The sequence below is a fragment of the Bactrocera neohumeralis genome, unplaced genomic scaffold (assembly GCF_024586455.1).
Source record: "Bactrocera neohumeralis isolate Rockhampton unplaced genomic scaffold, APGP_CSIRO_Bneo_wtdbg2-racon-allhic-juicebox.fasta_v2 cluster11, whole genome shotgun sequence".
In the NCBI taxonomy this organism is placed as follows: domain Eukaryota; kingdom Metazoa; phylum Arthropoda; class Insecta; order Diptera; family Tephritidae; genus Bactrocera; species Bactrocera neohumeralis.
Genome location: NW_026089624.1, coordinates 11,096,053 through 11,116,851, shown reverse-complemented (window position 1 = coordinate 11,116,851; position 20,799 = coordinate 11,096,053). Strand labels below are relative to the sequence as shown.

The following is a 20,799-nucleotide window of genomic DNA, read 5'->3' as shown; positions in this document are numbered from 1 at the left end:
ATACAAATATTGTAAATAATAAGTACGATCTGTCTGTTGATTTCATTACGTTGCCCTTATATTCAGTGAGAATTTGCGATGGAGTTGTCTTTAACAATCAAGCAATGTTAGCATTTTTGGTACTACAGTACAGTTTCGTTGAACTATTTGCTAAAAAAAACTAAAATCCCTTTTACAGGTTTCAACTCATTTCGGTTCAATTAAAGTTGAAGCAATTCAACTTTAGATCAAATGAACTCATTTTTGGTATTACGATTTACAACTATTAGTTTGCTATTAATGCCAACCTAAAAAATGAAGATTTCACAAATAATTAAGCATCTGAAGTTTTTTAAATGATAAATTAAAACAATTTAATTGAGTTATTGTTCAAAAGGTAAATAATTATTAATATGAACATTATTTTTTATTTATGCAACTATTACGATGACAAAAATGTTACGGTAAAAACTGATGTGCTGCGCATAAGAAAAATCCTTTCTTTATTTTGCCAAAAGTTTTATTGACAAGTAAGTGGCATTTAACTTATGTTTATTGCAGATTCATAAGTTATTTTCTTTTAAATGAGGAATTATTATAATTTTTTTTATTTTTACTAAATAAGATGAAGTAACGTTTTCACAAACTCTTTATTTCCTTGTTGCTGGTAGTTATGAAGAATGCATTTTAATGATTAAAGCTAAGTTTCTAAGGTTTATAGTTATATATTTAAACATCATCCGCAAATTTTTTGGATACGAAATCTTTTGTATTCTGCCTTTGGAAAGCAAGGATGCACCTCGCATGTGCATTTACCGGACGGTGGGCAGGGTGCAGGTTGCAATTTCTATCTGAAACAAAAAATTCGTAGAGATTCGTATTTGTTAATAAATTATCGTCTAGTGAAACCAAGAAAATTCCAAAAATTGTGGTAAATTATAAAAAAATTTTAAAAATTGAAAAAAGTGTTTTTTCCAAACAATTTTTACTGTTTTTTTGTTTTAAAAATATGTTCAAACTTAACTTTTCTTAGTTTAAATAGAAAACAATTTAATGCCAAATATAATAAACTTCACCCTAATTCCAAACGACGTTTAGTTTATTTGTTTCACATAAAAATGAAAAACCAAAAAATCGCTCGTCAAAGTCTGCCCAAGCGTTCATATGCGTATGTACTTGCTACACGCTCAGCCACTATTTCCCCTCCAGCTTCGACAATATTTCGAATTCCCATCTATAACTTTGGGGACATATTCTTAGATAATTTTTAAAGAGATTTAATAAAAAAAATCGATTTATTCAAAAGTAGTTACCACAAACTCTTCATTTTCTTGCTCTGCCGGTAGTTGTCAAAAATGCATTTTAAACGATTTTGACTTTGGACTAAAGAAACCTACGCTATCTGATTGTTACAAAATTGTTGTTGTTTTTTAAATACACAGTACAACAGCTAATCTGGGGGGTAAGAAATTCCAAGTCAGGGTGATGGTACTAGGTCAGTATAGTAAAACCCTCAAAGGGTTTGGCGTTCGTATGTGTCAGTTTTTTTATGACCTTTTAAATTTTTTCCTTATCTTGATGTTTTTTCGCTTAGTTGTAACAGGAAGAAGGCGTGGTTGTGAACCGATTTCACCCATATTTGGTACACGTCATCAGGGTGTTAAGAAAATATTATATACCGAATTTCATTGAAATCGGTATAGTAGTTCCTGAGATATGGTTTTTGGTCCATAAGTGGGCGACGCCACGCCCATTTTCAATTTCAAAAAAAAAGCCTGCAGCTTCCTTCGGCCATTTCTTCCGTAAAATTTTGTGTTTCTGACGTTTTTTGTTAGTCGGTTAACACACTTTTAGTGATTTTCAACATAACCTTTGTATGGGAGGTGGATGTGGTTATTATCCGATTTCTTCCATTTTTGAACTGTATATGGAAATGCCTTCGGGGAAACGACTCTATAGAGTTTGGTTGACATAGCTGTAGTAGTTTCCGTTATATGTACAAAAAACTTAGTAGGGGGCGTGGCCACGCCCACTTTTCCAAAAATTTGAATTTTGTGTGAAGTTCTCGCATGTTTTCAATTTAAATTTGCGAATAAATAATTATTTTATCTATATTTCATTAAAATGAGAAGGGGAAAACGTTCCACGCCGAAAAAGAAAGCGCTTATGTGCAATACGAGCAAAAAAGGAAAATATCCAAATATCCTGCCGAAATTGCTGAAATCTCCATAGCTCTCCAAAAATGTTTTATAATACCCTTTATGTAACTAATAAGATCCATTTTGTATCAACAAAAAGAAAACCAGGACCACGTAAAACCAATATTAGTGTTGACAAAAACATAGTACGGAAGAGCAAAGCCGATCTTTTTAAGTCAGACAGAGAAATTATGATCGAAGTTAATGACGAGTAAGGTGTGGACGTGTCCAGAAAGCTTGTTGGAATATGACTCAATGAATCTCAACTTTTTGGATTAGCAGTAAGAAACCACTCCTGTCAAAACGCCACACCAAAGTTTGACTGGCATTTGCAAAGGCCCACAGAGACAAATCAGCACAATTTTGGAGGAACGTATTTTTGAGCGACGAAACCAAGACAAATAGGATGGCTCCAGGGGGTAAACATGTGTACATCGTCCACAAGGTCAAGCCCTTAACCGTAAGTATTCCAAAAAAAAACCATTAAGTACGGCGGTGGAAGTATCATGGTCTGAGGCGCGTTTTCATGGCAAGGCATCGTGTCAATTGTTCGAATAAATGGTAAAACGGGCCAGTTTTAGTATTTGGATATACTGTAAAATAAAATGGAGCCATTTGTATTTTAACCCATGCCCATAAACTGGACACTTATGCAAAATAATGATCCGAAGCAAACCGCGAAGGTTGTAAAGCATTGGCTCAGCAATAAAAAATTTAGAATATTGAAATGGCCTGCGCGAAGCCCGGATCTCAATTCAATAGTAAATTTATGAAAAGATATCAAGACCAAAAATGCAAGCATATTCGAAAATTGTAATGATTTGTGAGCTGTAATTGAGGAGGCTTGATATTCAATCCCAAAGGAATGATGTCAAAAACTGGTGGACAGCATGCAGCGAAGATGTGAGAGGGTGATTAAAAATGGTGGATGTCGTACAAAATACTAACGAAATGAACAATTTTGTACAATTTTTTAATATTTTTTTTAATTTTGGTACCTGTTTTTAAACCCTTTTTTGCTATTTATTTGTCCCAGCTGTGAGATAGGGTATTGATGTTTTCGTCTTTTTTTTGACGATAATAGAATATTTATTGTTTTAATGCTCTAGTAATATTAAAGTGAATAATTTTTAAAATAAAACGCATGCCTCTTCAAATCCGTAAGTGATAAACTTAAGGAATAAATAAATGTTTTCTTATTTGATGACCAAGTGTGCTATTTATGTGGCCATGGCTGTATGTTGCCGTCTAACTGGTGGTCCATGCTAAAAGAAGTTTGGAAATAACGGTGCATTAGAATATGCATGTTAGTAGGGTATTGAATGGCAACACGACATAATTGAACGGTTGGAGATAGAGTCAAGTCTGGAAAAGTTGACTCTACTCCAGCATTCAGAGGGTTAGTTCTGCTAGAGACTCGAGAGGCAGCCCGAGCCTTTTATCTGTAATTGTGTTTTTCGCTAATAGTGACGATACTCGCGAGGCCTTACTACACTCAACCCTTATACACCAAGTAAACCCAGATAATGGCCTCAATAAGAAACCCTCCCGTGCAGGGGCCATCCTAGCAGCGATTGACTTGCCAGAAACCTTCTCACAACCCTCCTAGAAGGCATTAGATAACGTACGACTCCGCCATACTGAAGAGATGAACCATCAAAATAAAAATGGCGTAAACAAACGTCCCGCATCACTGTTTACCTGGTATGTTTTGAAACTACCCCAACCATCGAAGGAATTTCTGCTACCTCATACGTCGATAGTCATGACATCAGGCACTGGAAACAATGACACGTGTTTCAAAGAAAATATCTATATCCATGATCTATCTCTCTTCTTCACTGTTGGGGGGCTTAACCCTTTCCCTTGCTAAAACTCTTGTGTTCCGTAATAGAGAATCTCCAGGGCGGTTAGGTGGTGTTGGTGAGGTACGTACTACTATGACCAAAAATAGTGATACTTTGTTCATAATTCCAAAATTCCTACCTTATTCTTCAAAATCTTTGTTGTCCCCTTAAAGAAATCTCTGTTGGCCCCAATACACTTGTGCCAATGGTTTTTCCAACCCTCGAAATGAAAAAAATGAAATGAAATGTTTTTATGAATAAAAAGACCCCGATTCACCGTGCTGTGCGGTTTGTCGTCATGTTCTTTATTAATTATGTTCTTTAATTCTTAAAATATGCTTAGCTTAATTTTCTTAGAGCCGTTGACATCTGGTTCATTGGTTTTGTGTCTTCTGCAGTTTGTGGTCAGTGCTAAAGTGCGATATTGTTTTTGGAACTAGTAAAGTTATTTGTTTCGTGGTGTTTTAATTTGAAATATTGTTGAAAATATAATTAAAATGATTGAATTGTCAGCAAAGGCTGTTAAATTGAAAAATAAATAAGAAGCATCTAAATTAATATGCAATATTAATGAGAGCACATATAGCGGCAGTAATAAAATGATGGCTATACCCAAGTACAATACATACATCCCACTGACGAATATATCGAATGGTATATATTTTAATAGATCTTAATTCTTTGCAATTTATTATAAATATTTAATTTTCTACTAAGCACAACAACTGCGTCTTCAGATCAAGGAACCATACAAACGATCTTGCAAGAGTTACGTTCTTTGCAAACAAAATTTGAAAAATTCGAAGAAACTAATACAAAAATAATTAAAAACTTTGACGGAAGAAGTCGTTGCATTAAAACCGAAGTCAAGGAGCAAAGAAATATGCGTGAGAAGGATGATACGTCTCTAATACCTTCCTTGCCTTTCATTGGATGTCAAGGACTTTATTGATTTTGACACAAAGCTGCTGTTGAACGACAAAATAACATCTCAGCTGGTAGGTCGATTTTCTTATACTAACCCAGCTAACATTTAAGTTAGAGAATGATTAGAGAACGAGTCGAACTCTAATATATTTCTCTAAGATAGAACGTTAGAAAACTATAAGAAAAACTGTTGAAAACTGTAGCATTCTCTACAAAAAGGGGACTTAGTTCTCGATATTGAGAAAAATATTAGTTATCTAATCGTATTCTAAGGTTGAATTCTAATTGGATTCTAATGTTGATTTTTGATTGTTTTGGAGCTATTATTGGATTTCGTTTATTAAAAAAATAATTTTTTTTTTCAAATTAAAACAGTTTTATTTCATATTGCCTCTTTTTTCATTGCATTAATATTAATATAGTTGTGTATAAAACGTCCAACACAAAAGTCTTTAAATTAAATTCTAGTGAATTAATTAAAATTATAAATTCAAATTCAAACACAAAAATATTCATAAAAAAATTAAAATGAAATCACATTATGTTCTTTTAAGTTAAATTTAATTTTTACGTTTTTGTTTTTTTGGAGTCGTATGCCTTTTTCTTCATGTGGCGTCCTTTAGCATGCTAGAGGTGCGCTCAAAATCTATATCTGTCGCATGAGGGAATTTAGACGAAAATGTACCTAAAACAAAATAATTAGTTTTGTAAAATTTCGGAAATGTGAAGAACTATAATTTTTAAGGCAGCTGTTACACTTAAGGGTCTCACAGCCATTTTATCCTTCGTACCCTTCCAACACAAATTCTGCGCAACACCATCGGTAAAAATTTGGCGCCAAGCATTTTTTACGAACTTTTCAGCTGTATGGACAGATACTGTGAAAAATTCCTCCTTCTGGAAAGATATGCATTGAGTTCAAGTTTAACAATTTAGATAGTCTGTTGGTTAATAAAAATATTACCAGTTCATTAAATTTTCTGGAATGCTCCTGTATATCTTTTTCAAAATTTTGAAATTGTTCCAAGTTATCAAATGGAACTTTCAGGAGCAGCTCACTTCGTGATTTGTGGCTTGTCTTTGTAGTCTGCTTTGTTTCTTGCAAAATTCGTGTCAGGGCCCTCTTTACGGATTTTTGATTGTGGTCTATTTCTGTAATACAAAAACATATCGAATAACATTAAAAAACATATTTTTGACGTTTCATAAGTTGTCACATAAGACTGAATGGTAAAACGCCAATATATGCAGCTACAAAAGTCGCATAGCCATTTTCTTACCTTTCAGTATTTTATTTTCCGACTGTTTTATACGGTCCAATATCCTTTTCTCAAGCAAATCAATATCTGAAAAATAACAAAATACTTAAGATATTTCCCTTTTACTATTTAATTAAAATTTAATTTTTTACCTTTTTTAGTTACAGGAGTATTTTCTGATGCTTCTTCTATGATGTGGTTAAAATCCATTTTCTGTCCGAATAATTTATGTACGTTTATATGTTCTTAATGCTTACAAATATTTAAATATCAAAAAAAAAAAATAATGAAGGAAAAGAATGAACAAGTTGATGTTAGACTCTTAGTTACTAAATTTTATAATTTTTTCTGATATTTCATCTAAGTTGTGATGATAGACGGAAGACGAAATTTTTAGGACTTCACATGACTTGATATTGAGAATTCCTGATGAGATAGGTGTTTCAAAATAATCCTGTAAATTCAGAACTTCCTTTCCAAGTAGCTTTGTGGCCTTATTTATAGCTACTAATTTAAATATTTTGCACTTAACGCTGTAAAAGTTATCAGGTTCTTTCGGCGAAAAGTAAAACTTTGAAGATTGTACAAATATTAATGAATCATTTCTAAATTTTCCTTTTTTAATTTCAGTCGATGGATTCATAGTATTGTTTGACCTAAAACTGTCCTCAACTAAACGATTGTATACTTGTGAGACGACATGGTTATGCTTTTTTATCTTTCTTTTCAATTTCCATAAGTAATTTTCAAATTTAAATGCACTAAAAGATTCAAGACATCCAAAATTTACGGTATCACTTGCGAGATGTGTTAAGCAATGAAAAGGAAATCATCATCGTAATACTGAGGCACAAGTTCTACGAATTTTTCCAGCATTTGACTAGCACATCTATTGTATTTAATATAATTACTTTGACTTAAAAGAATCCTAATGCTTAGTGAAAGAAGCAAAAAATGGTTATAGTTTACTGGATCTAAAACTTCTTTTAGTAAAAATATTCCAGTATAGGGAAGAAAGCACCTAAACTCTGTGGCTTTAAACCGCTCAACATCTTTCAAAGAACGTGGGTGCCTAGCAAACTCTCGCGGCACCTGATTGCAAATAAACATTATTCTTGAATCTAATGCTTGAATTTGTTTCTGTTTAAGTGAATAAGGTTTTTTACGTTTTTTTATCCAGGCCAACAATAAAGTCTTTGTAACTCGTAGACAGACTACATGCATGTAATCCAAAGCAAACGATTTAACAATATCTATTGGAAGCTTTTCAATTACCATTGGTTCTAAAATTACATGATGGGCTCTATCAACACGAGCACGAAAATCGGTATCAGTTCGAGGAAGACTATTTTCTTTAACAAAAATTATTTTGTGATTTTTAGACTGGCCTTTCTGTATGCATTTAGGACAACACGAATATCCACAATGACCTTTGATACCAAGGATAAACGCTCGCGCAGGTGCGTCACATATAAAAGCTCGACAATTTACAGAGTAATGTTTTCCGTTAAAAAATATTCCGTTTTCCATTAAAATAAGTAGTTCATCTACAAATCTTGTAAGAAATTCGTTTGCGCTTGCTGACTTGCTATTCCCACAATACACTCCAATAACCTTCACATCGTCCCACCCGTTTACATTAATTAGAATTGGCCACACCTGAAGGTTAGAACTTTTTGCCAGTGGAAGCCCATCAATATTAAAGTTTAAGTCCAACCGGGTATCATTGAAGTCATTCTGATTTAAAAAATCGGTCAAAGCTCCTTCAACGCCGTAATGTACATATTCTCCCGAACCCATTGTTACTTTAGGTATTTCTTTTGGTGTATTTCTTAAAGTTCTAGAGCATAACGGAAGTCCTGAAACATACTTTGCTAAAATTTTCAATAAGTCGTCCGTCGCAGAAGTCGTAATATTATGTTTAATTGTCCATTCGGTTAAGTCCTGTGGCAAACTTCAATTTTCACCATCAGAAGCACTATCTATGTCATCATTTGATTCACTAAACTCTTTTTCGGATTCACTGCCGCTTGAATCACATTCGATATTGTCACTTCGCAATTCTTTAAGAGCTGGCGGCGAATCTGCATCTGACTCAAGTGCATCGTGGGTTTCATTCCTTAACTCACGATAATCAAACAGCATGTCCACAATCTGCTCGCTTTCTCTCTTTAACTTTTTTTTATACATTTAAAAATTATATTTACCCGTAATTTTGTAATAATAATAACCGCCTAAAAAAATTTAAAGCACTTTCTTTTCGCACGTATTATTTTTATTTGACACTAGGAATGAGCGACTCAGCAGACACTTATTGTATTCGATAACTATCATTTATATCGACAGTGCATTTCGAGTGTTTCTCTAATCATTCTATAATCAAATTCTAATGTTGTTCTCTAAGCTTGAATTCGATTCGAGAAACATTAGAAAACTATATTAGAATTCTAATGTAAAATCTAGCTTTTTCTCTAACGTTAGAGACAGTGTTTGGTGGGAAATGCCCATAATTATGAATAAATTTGTATATTTGGAACATATTTAATTTTAGAAAAATATCATATATAAAGTTGGAGGAAAGGATTTCCCTTCATTCCTGAGAATGGCATTATCCATTATATCGAATGCTATGGCCGTTAATTTAACTTGGCGTGGACTAAATGACAAACCCAGTATCCAACGCTTTACAGCATTTGCACTAATAAAAAGTAATATTTCACATAAAACTATAACTATAAAGAAATCAATTAATTCTATTTTCCTATAGATGCCTGTCATTCCAAATATTCGAACTCGACCGATATGGATATAAATAAAGTGTGTCAACAGCACATACTTCACGCCCGAGACAGAGTACAAAAAAAAACAAACAAACAATTAATGAACTGAAAAATTACAAAAATCGTATTTCTAATATTCACATGAATTAATTATTTATTTTTTTGTAATACATTTTTGAATTGAAATAAATATAAAAAATTTAAAAACGAAAATTTTAACTTCCACAAGTCACTAATACGTAACTTCTACAAGTCACTAATACGTAACTTCCACAAGGCACTAATAAGTGAAGTCCGCGGGGAACAACTTCTCAATAAGGAAGTGACTTCTACGATGAAAAAAATGTTTCGCAGACGTGGAATTGTAACTTCTTGAAGTCACTTATAAGTGACTTTTGCGATAGAAAATGTTGGCAGGGCAAGAACGTTGATATACATATGTATGTATGTACATATATTAGAGTGATTCAAAAAAAAATTTTTTTTTTTCGTTTCGTACTTGGAAAAATAGGTTCTTAGACACCTCTAAGAAAGCCTCTCCAAACATGAGTTTTTAATTGTCATCCTACACACAGTTTTCTATTTTTTCTTATTATCAGATAGAAAAATTTATATCTCGCTTCCAACTACTTGAAAAAATATCTTGTTTCTTAGATTTTGTGGGAAGTTGAATGCTCTACAAAAAAGGTCTACTATGATTTTTTCGTAAACCCAAACGTTTAAAAGATATTAACAGTTAAAATTTGATTTTTTTTGGGAAATTTTTTTATTTGTTATGAATTTTATAACTCAATGAAGATTTTTTTTAGAGGTTTTATTATTCCTGTCTGATTCTATGGTCTCTTTCAACTATTGAAATCTTCATTAATAACTATCTGTTTATTTCAATTTTCAATAGCATAGGTTTTAGTCGCCTCTTACGACAGGCATCACCGGCGACATCATGGGTATATTCTTGGAAAACACCGTACCCACTGGGGTATTACAAAAATTATGCAATAATACCGTTTTTTGTTTTTAGTGTTATTATCGCCTTTAAATGCCTTTAAACTAAATGTATCCTCATCCCTCTCGTTTGAGTTTCCAATATTTGCCAATTTCTTTGTTCTTTTTATATTCGTCAGATGAACGTTCTATAGTGAATTAATTCGGCAATGTGGTTGATCTTTATGCCGTAGTCTTTTGTAGTTCTTTATTGGACCTTCTTCCCTTGCTTCTATATAGTATTCCCTTTCTTTGTACTGTTTCTTTTGAACGTTTCCATTTGCATCTTCAAAACGTTGGAAGGCACTTCATCTCTTGCCATTCGGAGTGTGCATTTGATGGTAGAATGATACCGGTCGTTATAATTTCCTACAACAACCTGCATTCTCATTTCTGTTGAAAGATCAGGGTCCTCAATTCCTGTTAGTTTCTCCAACAAGGTTGAGTGCAATCTCTCTACGTCTGCATTTTCTGTATGGCTTTTAGACTTTATGAGATGGACCTGTATTCCTTCATCCCGAAGGTATGCCAGCAATCGTTCTGCCTTAAATTCGTTATCCATAATGACTTTTTTTGGTTTACCGAATCTTGAAAAATAGTTCATTATTGCTTTCTTTGCGGGCCAGTTTCTATCTGTTATTTTATAGACTGCCGCAAATTTTGTGAGCTTATCTAATGCTGTTACAAAAGCTTGTTTTTTGAAATTAAAAGTATCAGTGTGCACTATTTCATTTTAATTTTCAGGGGTTTCTGTTAATTGAAATTTTGGTTTTATTGGATTCCTATCATGTTTGATTTGCGGGCATTTTTGGCACTTGTTTATTAGTAGTTGAATATGTTCCTTAAATTTAGGGTAATATATTTTATCTTTTAGTGAATTATACGTTTCGTTTATACCACTATGCATAGATGCTTTTGTATGGTAAAGAGATATTTGCTTATGTAGCTCCTCTTCTTCTTCTATTTCTGAGGCTTTTTTGTGCATTTTACGAATTTTAAATTTCTATCTTGAGCAAAAATTTCAAGAAGATTCAGATACTTCGGAAAATATTCTCAATATTCCGTTCGCTATTATGTAACTTTTTAATGTGTTGTTGTTCTCTTCTTCTTCATTCATTGGGTTTATTTCCATTATTTTTCTTCCATGAAGTCTTTGCATTTGTCAATATAATTTGAATTTTGTATTTATTTACAGCTTCTTCTTAATTGGGAAGTGCTCAAGCAGTTCTTCATCTGCTGAATGAGTTGTTTCAGACAATTCCAGGTTTGATTTATTGTCGTTACCTTCTTTTATTTTTGGTGACTTCTCAATTCGACTCAAGAAATCAGCTACGACGTTATTTTTTCCATTTACAAATTCTATTTCGAAGTTGTATTCCTGCAATTTCAATAACCATCTCTGATGGCGTTGAGAAAACTCTTTTCCTTTATATTTATTAACAAGATATTTGATTGGACAATGATCTGTTATAATTTTAACTTTATTGCTTTATTGCTAAAAATTCCTTGTCTGTAGTTGAGTATTTTTGTTCGTAATTATTTAATGTTTTTTAAATATAACACACTGGTTGACCTTGCTGTGAAAGTACTGCTCGAATGGCGTAGCATCAGTTGTGATACTAAATTCTTTATCATACTCTGGGAAGTTTAGAATTGGGTGAGACGAAATTAGTGCTTTTAAGTTCTCAAAGCTTTCAATATATTGTGGGTCTTTGGCATTTATTTTGTTGCCTTTTTTCAAATATTTTATCATGGGATAAGCTATTTTTGAATAATCTTTCATGAATTTTCTATAGTAACCTGTTGCTCTAAAAATACTTTTAATTGTTTCTTAGTTTTTGGTATTTATAGCTTTGCAATAATTTTATCTGGATTAGGCTTGATGCCTTCTTTCGTTAATATGTGTCCTAAAAATTTAGTTTCTCTTTGAAGAAAACTGCTCTTATCTGCTTGTATTTTTAATTTATTTTCCTGTAATTTCAAAAAAATGTTTCAATGAACTTCTGTGCTCTTCTAAAGAAGTTGAAAACATTAGTATGTCGTCTAAATATACGACACATATTTTATTTATATATTCTCGCAATATGTCGTTCATAAATCTTTGGAATCTTTAGACGTATTCATATAGTCCTGCCGGAATAACAAAAGCTGTTTTCTCGATGCCTCTTTCTGCCATTAAAATCTGGTGCTAACCTTTTGCTATATCTATGGTGCTAAAGTACTGTGCTTTGCCCAATTTATCCAAGATTCCTTCGATATTTGGTAGAGGATACTTATCGTCTACAGTTATTTGATTTAATCTCCTATAATCAACTACTAGCCTGAATTTCTGAAATCCTGAATAATCTATCTTCTTTGGTACTATTAAGATTGGTGAGCTATATCTGCTATGACGTTTTCTAATTATTCCTTGCTCTTCTAATTCACAAATTTGTCGTCTTGCTTCCTCTTCATATTTGGGAGGTAATCTATATATTCTTGAATTTATTTTTTGATCCGTTACTTTTTTTATTTCGTGCACCACTGCTTTTGCACTTGCGAGTATGTCTCCTTCTTTATAAATAAGTTTACTAAAAGTTTTCAATAATTTCTCAATTTCCTTTTTTTCGTTTGATTTTTGTTTAATCCACCTCCTCTACTCGATAAAACTGGCGTACCCTAATGGAACAGCTCAACTCACCACGTCCGATAACACCATACTCACTCACCACACATCTACATCATTCAACCCACTCAACAAAAAGGATGGAAAAAAGGATAGCAAACATTATTTTTTTCGTTTACACCATTCGTACCAAGCAATTCGTCTACAAGACTTTTGCTTGTGCACTGCGCCGCGTTAGGACTCTACCCTAATTATACCTTTTTCGATACCAATCCCGCGCGCTGCAATAATTTGAAGAACCGAAGGAGAATCGGACAAATCGTTTCGTTACCCTCGAACTCGCTGATTTTTAAACAATAATTTCAATTGTAACGTTGCTAACTTTTTATAAAAAGAAATTAAACTTTAATAAATCGAATTTTTACTTAATCTGAGTGTAAGTAATTTATTAACTATCTAATTGGTGGTGGGTAGGGTGGGTCGATTCCGGACTTTTTTCGATTCGGGATTTCTAATAGTGCGGAAAAGTTGCCTTAGTACTTCCTGATTCCAATGCAACTTTTTGTTTTGAGATCGGATTGCATCTTCAACCCCAACTCCGGCCTTGAAATAACAAAAGTTATTTGTCACGTCATTTGCTACCGAAATGGTATATGTGATCATGGCCGTAGGACGAACCGTTCCCGAGATACGAGCGAAAATGCGGCGCGCCAAAGCGCAAGGTGAAAATCGGCTTGCGGCCACACTTCTTGACGTTGATTTCGCCGAGTGCTATCACTCAGATTCATTCACCTACGCCAAAGGACACGTTCGGATAGGTCTCCACACAAATATTTTTTCATCGAGTTCCTTCACTCTTGTCGGTGATTTCGCCGCGTTCTATCACTTACATTCATTTCCCTGCGCCATACGACACGTTCGGACTGGTCTCCACATAAATATTTTTTCATCGAGTTCCTTCACTCTTGTCGTTGATTTCGCCGAGTGCTATCACTTATATTCTCTTAACAGAACACAGAACTCAAAATGTCTGCATCTAAATTTAAATTTAGACAGAAATGTCCTGTGTTTGGCATATATCCGTACAATCTCTCTGAGTCCCAGTTAAATACTTACCAGGATGTTCTTTTGTGTTATCAGTTTGAAGGATTTCGTATAGGGCGACTCCGAGGCGACAACTATGAACCTAGGAGTAAAGAGGTTACAGAAATAGTTGCAAAAAAGGTTGAAAATACTTTCACAAAGTCATCTATTCCGATAGTTTCACACACCAGAGTTGTACAAATGCCACATCTTCTTCTTCTTAATTGGCGTAGACACCGCTTACGCGATTATAGCCGAGTTAACAACAGCAGGCTGGTTGTTACTGTTCATTGGGGTAGGCTTTTTACGTGGCGGGTCCCAAACCCAGCGCACAACCCTATGCAGGGGATGTTTCGCCTTCTCACTTTAGCTCACCTTCGAACGGATGTTTTTAGGCTAACCAGAGGATACTTGGTCAAAGACCGGAAGTCGTGAGCTGCTTGAGTCATATGTAAAAGAATCGTTTCTGGCCACTCCCAAGTGAATGGCGATCAGAGAACTTTCCTCACTTGCGTGAACTTCTACACATGACCCCATCCTACAAATGCCACATACCATACGAAATTTCTGACTCTTAAACAAATGTTTTTAAGAACACAATAGGTTTAAGCTCTAAAAGAGACGACTTTGTCTCTTCTGCCGGAAAATTATTTGACATCGCTGCTTGTAAATGCATTTATTTTTCTTCTTGCACTTGTCCGAAGGAAAGGAAAGTTCCTATCAATGAACAACCATTTCTCTTGGACCAGAGAACCAGAAGAATTGGAGTAAGTGATAGAGCAGCGGCCTTGACTGTTTCATCTGCTTTTCTGGATGCCAAAAAACAGGATTGATAACAGAGGATCAGGCTAGCTTTGTCACTGACAAATGCAGGATTAGTCGGGCAAAAAAAAGTGTTGGAGTTAAGCTCCAAAACACCGAAAGTATTGACTCTGTATATGGGCTGTATTTTGACGGCCGCAAAGACAATAAACTTACACAAGTCAGCGAAGGTGAAAAGTACTACCGGGACACTGGCAAAGAGGAACATATTTCTCTTATAGCGGAACCTGGTTGTCATTACTTTGGCCACGTCACCTCTCCTTCCGGGTCAGCTGAGGATGAGACGCAAGCTATATGGCAACATTTACAAGACAATTCAGTTTTTGTGGAACATCTAGAAGTTGTCGGTGCTGATGGCACCAACACGAACACAGGTTGGAAAGGTGGAATCATTCGGAAACTAGAAGAAAGAATAGGTAGGCCATTACAGTGGGTTGTTTGTCTTCTACATTTCAACGAACTTCCATTTCGTGCTCTTTTCGAGCACATAGATGGTGTCTCAAAGAGTCCAAATACATTCTCTGGCGACATAGGTAAACAGCTCCCTGATTGTCAGAAGTTGCCTGTTGTCAAATTTGAAAGTTTTCCGTCCTGCCAATTATGTACCTTCTGAGGTTATTAATCCGACCCAATTTAGCACAGACCAAGCTTATCTCTATAAAATATCAGAAGCTGTTATTTCCGGTCAATGTTCCTCAGATTTAGCGTCGATGCATCCAGGTAACATGTGCAAATCTCGCTGGCTCACCAGTGCAAATAGAATTCTGAGACTATACATTTCTACTGACAAACCAACAAAGGAAATAAAGATTTTGGTCAAGTACATACTTACAGTTTACTCACCTTTGTGGTTCTCAATAAGATTCCACAGTTCAATCAAAGATGGCTCGCGCCATCTCTATGCTGCAATTCAAAGGTCGAGATACTTACCTGCTAAACTGCCAAAGGTTGTCGATTCATCCATTCAACAGAATGCTTTCTTTGCTCTTCCAGAAAACATTCTCCTTAGTATGATGACTGACGAACGGATAGAAGTCAGAAAGTTGGCCCTTGACCGTCTTCTGGCAGCCAGAGAAGCAGAGTCAGACACTGGAAATGGAAGGGTTAGATGTAATAAAGTGCCAAAGCTGAATTTCAAAGCTAATAATTATTACGATATGATTATCTGGAAGACTATTACCTTGACTGTTCCACCAGTTCTTTGTTCAGTTTCTAACGAAGAACTCATAAAAGGGCTGTCGGGAGACACTGCAGAGGTATGGAAACTTAGTGAATTCCCCTCTCACACCGTGGAAGTCGAGAGAACCGTCAAACTGGTGACAGAGGCATCTTCTAAAGTTATTGGCCCCCAATCTCGTGATCGTTTTATACGCTCTACACTGAAATCTAGGCAACAAGTGCCAAAGTTTAGTACAAAACCTGATTTTATCAATAAATTTGACACAGATTCAGACTTAAGCAAGCCTGACATATGGTTGGTTGGTTGGGTTGGGCTTGGGAGGAACCCGAAGAGCAGCCACCTCCAAGCGGTGGGTTCTGGGTGACCAATACAGGTTAGCTGAGAGCTGCAACAATTTTCACCTTGCGCTGTGGCGCGCCGCCTTTTCGCTCGTATCTTGGGAACGGTTCGTCCTACGGCCATGATCACATATACATTTCGGTAGCAAATGACGTGACAAATAACTTTTGTTTTATACATTTTGCCCTGAGATGCGTATTTCAGGCGCTAGGTAGACAATTTCACGATTTTAGGCGAATTTCCGAAATTTCAAGGCCGGAGTTTTGGTTGAAGATGCAATCCGATCTCAAAACAAAAAGTTGCATTGGAATCAGGAAGTATTAAGGCAACTTTTCCGCACTATTAGAAATCCCGAATCGAAAAAAGTCCGGAATCGACCCACCCTAGTGGTGAGTGTTCGCACTAATTGGGCACCCAATTAATCAATTTTAAATGATCAAGGTTGATGCTCTTTATTTCGCTTATATCCAATGAATAAACTTGCTCCTGTATGGGTTATTAAAATCAATTAATAACCTTCTCATTCTGGCGTTTTCCGGATATTTGAATTATTTCAAACAAGGGCTCTTCACCTTAATATTTGGTGTTTCAATTATTCCGTTTAAAGTATTCACCATAATGCTTTCACTTCCAAGCACTGACAATTTAAATTTTTTTCAAAACTAGATTTTTTCATTATGGTTATGGTTGAGTCTGAGTCAACCAGAGCATAAAATTGTTTCTCAAAAATCGTTAATACAATTGTAATTTTATTTTCCCAAGATTCCGAGGCTAGTTTGTAAAAAACTCCTTGTTCGTATTGGATTCTTGTAGATCACCTCTTCTACTCATTGTGTCCATGTCCATGGGTTCAGGTCCTCTTCTTTGTAATTGTTGTTTATTATTCTCCGAGCTTCTTTGCTGTCTCGAGTAAATAAAATAGTTTTGATTAGCTTGAATGTGCCTTGAATAATTTCGACGACTTTGCTCGATGGCTGTCTTGTATGGTTATTTTGTTGTGCATAGGAACTCATTTGATGTTGTCCAGATTGTGGACGATACTGTTGTCCCGAAGGAAATTTTTTATTGTTAATACTAATATTTCTCGAATTAACTTTAAAATTGGCTTCCTTTAGTTTTAGATGAGGATTTAGATTGCCTTCATCCAAACCAGTAAATTTATAAATTTCATTTGTTATGTCAGTCAATGATGTGATTGATTGTACTGTACATATATGCAAATGTCCTTGCTGCTAATTTTTTTATTCGCTGATTTAGCATTACCGAAAAAATTACTTTCATAGTGTCACAATTTTCGCTTAGTGCACTATATTCTGTTATATTATCTACCATTTCTTTAACTCTTCTAATTCCGCTATGCTGTTTACCCTAAGTTCCGAAACTTTTTTCGTGATCGTCATTTGATCTTTTGTGGGTCTGTAATGCTGGTCGGATACCAGTGGAAGTAGTACGGATGTATTTATAAAATTGTACAGTAGCACACTCGCAATTAGTTAGTTGGTTCAGCTGCTGCGCACTGAGGATCTCCAGATGTTGGAACGGTGGTTGAGTTGCGCGCCAAAGATAACAAAATGTTGAAAAAAAAACGATGTGCCGAAATGTATCAAGAAAAGAAAACGTCCGCCGATGATTACTGCTCGAGATTCGTGATCGAAAGAAGCGGCCTCTTCCAGGACGAGGATTTTTGCTGTGGAGAGTTATGGTGGGTTGATGTGGCGTGTATTGGTGTGTGTGTAGGTGTAGACTTCTACTTCCAGTCGATGATTGTTGTCTCCAAGTGTGGTGAGTGTGCCAGTGTTGCTTTGTGAGTGGTGTGTTGTGTGGTGTAGTGGTGTATGAGGGCGGGAAACTTAACTCATTTAGCCATCCCCCCTAGGCGAATGTTCAGCCTAGCAATCGCTGGAGTTGTTGCAACGTTGCTAAGTCCGGACGTGCGCCAGTAGTGTGGCCTTTGACAATGACGCCTGGTGGGTGCTGCGTCTCGTTGACGCCATAGACGGGACTCAGGAGGTGGTGCCGGTCTTCGTCCTCGTGCCACACGGTTGGTTTGCTGCGGTCTGCGAGTGGCAGGTGGCCGACCAACCTCACGTCTTAGGGTGCGGTGGAGCAGCGTGTGATGCTGCCTGCCACATATTTGGCACAAAGCCCCAGAGTCATAGTCCTGAGTCGCGTGCGCGTGTGCCAGACAATTGTGGCAATGCCCATGCACCTGTGCTACCTGCTGGCGCTGGATGGGTGCCATGCCCTTGAAGAGTCCACAGCGTTGCAGTCGAGGAGGGCGGCGACAAAGCGGCATCGTATGCGTTGCGGCTCCGCTGGTGGTGACGGTGTGGTTACAGGTGCTCGTGTGCCATTACGAGCTGCAGTTGACGGTGCTGTTGTGGTGATTGTGCGGGGCGCCGCTGTTGGGACAACCCCAGGATGGGGCACACTGATGGCCGATCGCAGTGTTGGCGTTGGCGTTGAAGTGTTTTCTGAATCCATATTTGCCTGTATGGAGAAAAAGTCGAGTTTAGTTGCAACTCACTTGTATATACATATTATGAAATTGTGCGATTTGTAACCAACTTTATTTGGTTTGTTAGAGTTTACTAATCTACCCATTATGTTGTAGTATCCTTATGATTTATCATATGTGCGATTGATTTGGGTTTTAGTTATTAACGGATGTTTCAATTTCTGCGTGTCGGTATTATTGTACGGATTGTTCATTACGCGCATTTTCGCTATTATCTGCGGTTGGTATGAAGCACAATTTAACGAGCGGTCTGGTCAGCGTTCCGTTTTGAGTACGGAGATCAACTACTCGGATATGACCGTTGGAGGTGATGTAGCTTCTCTATGCGACCAAGCCGCCTCTCTGTAGGGGGGAGACAATCGTCATGTATAAGGACAAAATCTCCAAGCTTTGGCGCCTTTTCGGGAGTTTTCCAGCGGTACCTTTTGTGAAGGTCCTTTATATACTCCTCCTTCCATCGGCGGCTGAAATCATGATTGAGAATTTTAATTCTTTTCCATCTGTTTAGTAAGGAAAGAGACTCCTGGCTCAGGTATGGCCAGAATGGGTGCTCCTTTGAGAAAGTGCCCTGGTGTAAGAGCTGTTGGATCTGAGAGATCCTGCGAGAGTGTCGTCAATGACCGTGAATTGAGAACGGCTTCAATACGAATTAATAATGTTGTAAATTCTTCAAAGTTAAATTTGTAGTTTCCAGCTACTTTTTTAAAGTGAGATTTAAAGCTTTTTACCGCTGATTCCCATAAACCACCCATATGAGGAGCGCTTGGAGGGATGAACTGCCAGTTAATGCCTTTGGGAGCGTACTTTTGTACAATCGCAGGTGAAACTTGTTTGATAAAGTCCACAGACTATTTTTCAGTTGCTCTTTGAGCTCCTATAAATGTCTTGCCATTGTCGCTCATGAGTTTTGACGGAAAACCACGTCGTCCGACGAAGCGAGCAAATGCCGCAAGAAAAGCCTCTTTTGTCAGATTGGTACATAGCTCGAGGTGTACTGCTTTTGTCGTAAAACAGACAAAGACAGCCACGTAGCCTTTCATTAGTGTGGAAGACCTTAACATGGATGCCTTTATTTGAAAAGGCCCAGAAAAATCGACACCTGTGATAGTGAAGGGCAGAGCAAAGTTGCAGCGTTTCGGTGGAAGTGCTGCCATAATCTGCGTTCGCATCTTTTGCTTATGCATGTTTCTTAGATTTTGTGGGAAGTTGAATGCTCTACAAAAAAGGTCTACTATGATTTTTTCGTAAACCCAAACGTTTAAAAGATATTAACAGTTAAAATTTGATTTTTTTTGGGAAATTTTTTTATTTGTTATGAATTTTATAACTCAATGAAGATTTTTTTTAGAGGTTTTATTATTCCTGTCTGATTCTATGGTCTCTTTCAACTATTGAAATCTTCATTAATAACTATCTGTTTATTTCAATTTTCAATAGCATAGGTTTTAGTCGCCTCTTACGACAGGCATCACCGGCGACATCATGGGTATATTCTTGAAAACACCGTACCCACTGGGGTATTACAAAAATTATGCAATAATAACGTTTTTTGTTTTTAGTGTTATTATCGCCTTTAAATGCCTTTAAACTAAATGTATCCTCATCCCTCTCGTTTGAGTTTCCAATATTTGCCAATTTCTTTGTTCTTTTTATATTCGTCAGATGAACGTTCTATAGTGAATTAATTCGGCAATGTGGTTGATCTTTATGCCGTAGTCTTTTGTAGTTCTTTATTGGACCTTCTTCCCTTGCTTCTATATAGTATTCCCTTTCTTTGTACTGTTTCTTTTGAACGTTTCCATTTGCATCTTCAAAACGTTGGAAGGCACTTCATCTCTTGCCATTCGGAGTGTGCATTTGATGGTAGAATGATACCGGTCGTTATAATTTCCTACAACAACCTGCATTCTCATTTCTGTTGAAAGATCAGGTCCTCAATTCCTGTTAGTTTCTCCAACAAGGTTGAGTGCAATCTCTCTACGTCTGCATTTTCTGTATGGCTTTTAGACTTTATGAGATGGACCTGTATTCCTTCATCCCGAAGGTATGCCAGCAATCGTTCTGCCTTAAATTCGTTATCCATAATGACTTTTTTTGGTTTACCGAATCTTGAAAAATAGTTCATTATTGCTTTCTTTGCGGGCCAGTTTCTATCTGTTATTTTATAGACTGCCGCAAATTTTGTGAGCTTATCTAATGCTGTTACAAAAGCTTGTTTTTTGAAATTAAAAGTATCAGTGTGCACTATTTCATTTAATTTTCAGGGGTTTCTGTTAAT

General features: G+C 36.1%; 2 protein-coding genes and 1 long non-coding RNA gene across 9 annotated transcripts in view; 2 read left to right on the top strand and 1 right to left on the bottom strand.

Moving 5' to 3' along the window:
• On the top strand, window positions 1-13,008 carry LOC126765986 (uncharacterized). The gene is made up of 2 exons (XR_007668686.1): window positions 1-509; window positions 12,645-13,008. It is a non-coding gene; the product is annotated as an uncharacterized LOC126765986 (long non-coding RNA).
• LOC126765943 (adapter molecule Crk) overlaps window positions 1-20,799 on the top strand; it is a 155,976-nt gene that overhangs the window by 102,776 nt on the left and 32,401 nt on the right. Inside the window, exon 2 of one of the 6 annotated variants that reach the window (XM_050483691.1) lies at window positions 4,742-5,022. The exons of the other annotated variants lie outside the window; for them this stretch is intronic. The gene's annotated coding sequence lies outside the window, so the exon portion shown is untranslated. The remainder of the gene's footprint in view (window positions 1-4,741; window positions 5,023-20,799) is intronic. 6 annotated transcript variants of the gene reach the window in all.
• Window positions 5,505-8,924, bottom strand: LOC126765942 (uncharacterized). Of its 2 annotated transcripts, none has more exons than XM_050483685.1 (4): window positions 6,363-8,924; window positions 6,232-6,297; window positions 5,916-6,103; window positions 5,505-5,848 (listed from the first exon to the last, which is right to left on the bottom strand). In XM_050483685.1, the coding sequence occupies exons 1-4, from the start codon at window positions 6,418-6,420 to the stop codon at window positions 5,651-5,653; spliced, it is 510 nt and encodes a 169-aa protein (XP_050339642.1). In that variant the 5' UTR covers window positions 6,421-8,924; the 3' UTR covers window positions 5,505-5,650. Both variants share the same exon structure in this region; 1 of them encodes a protein (XP_050339642.1).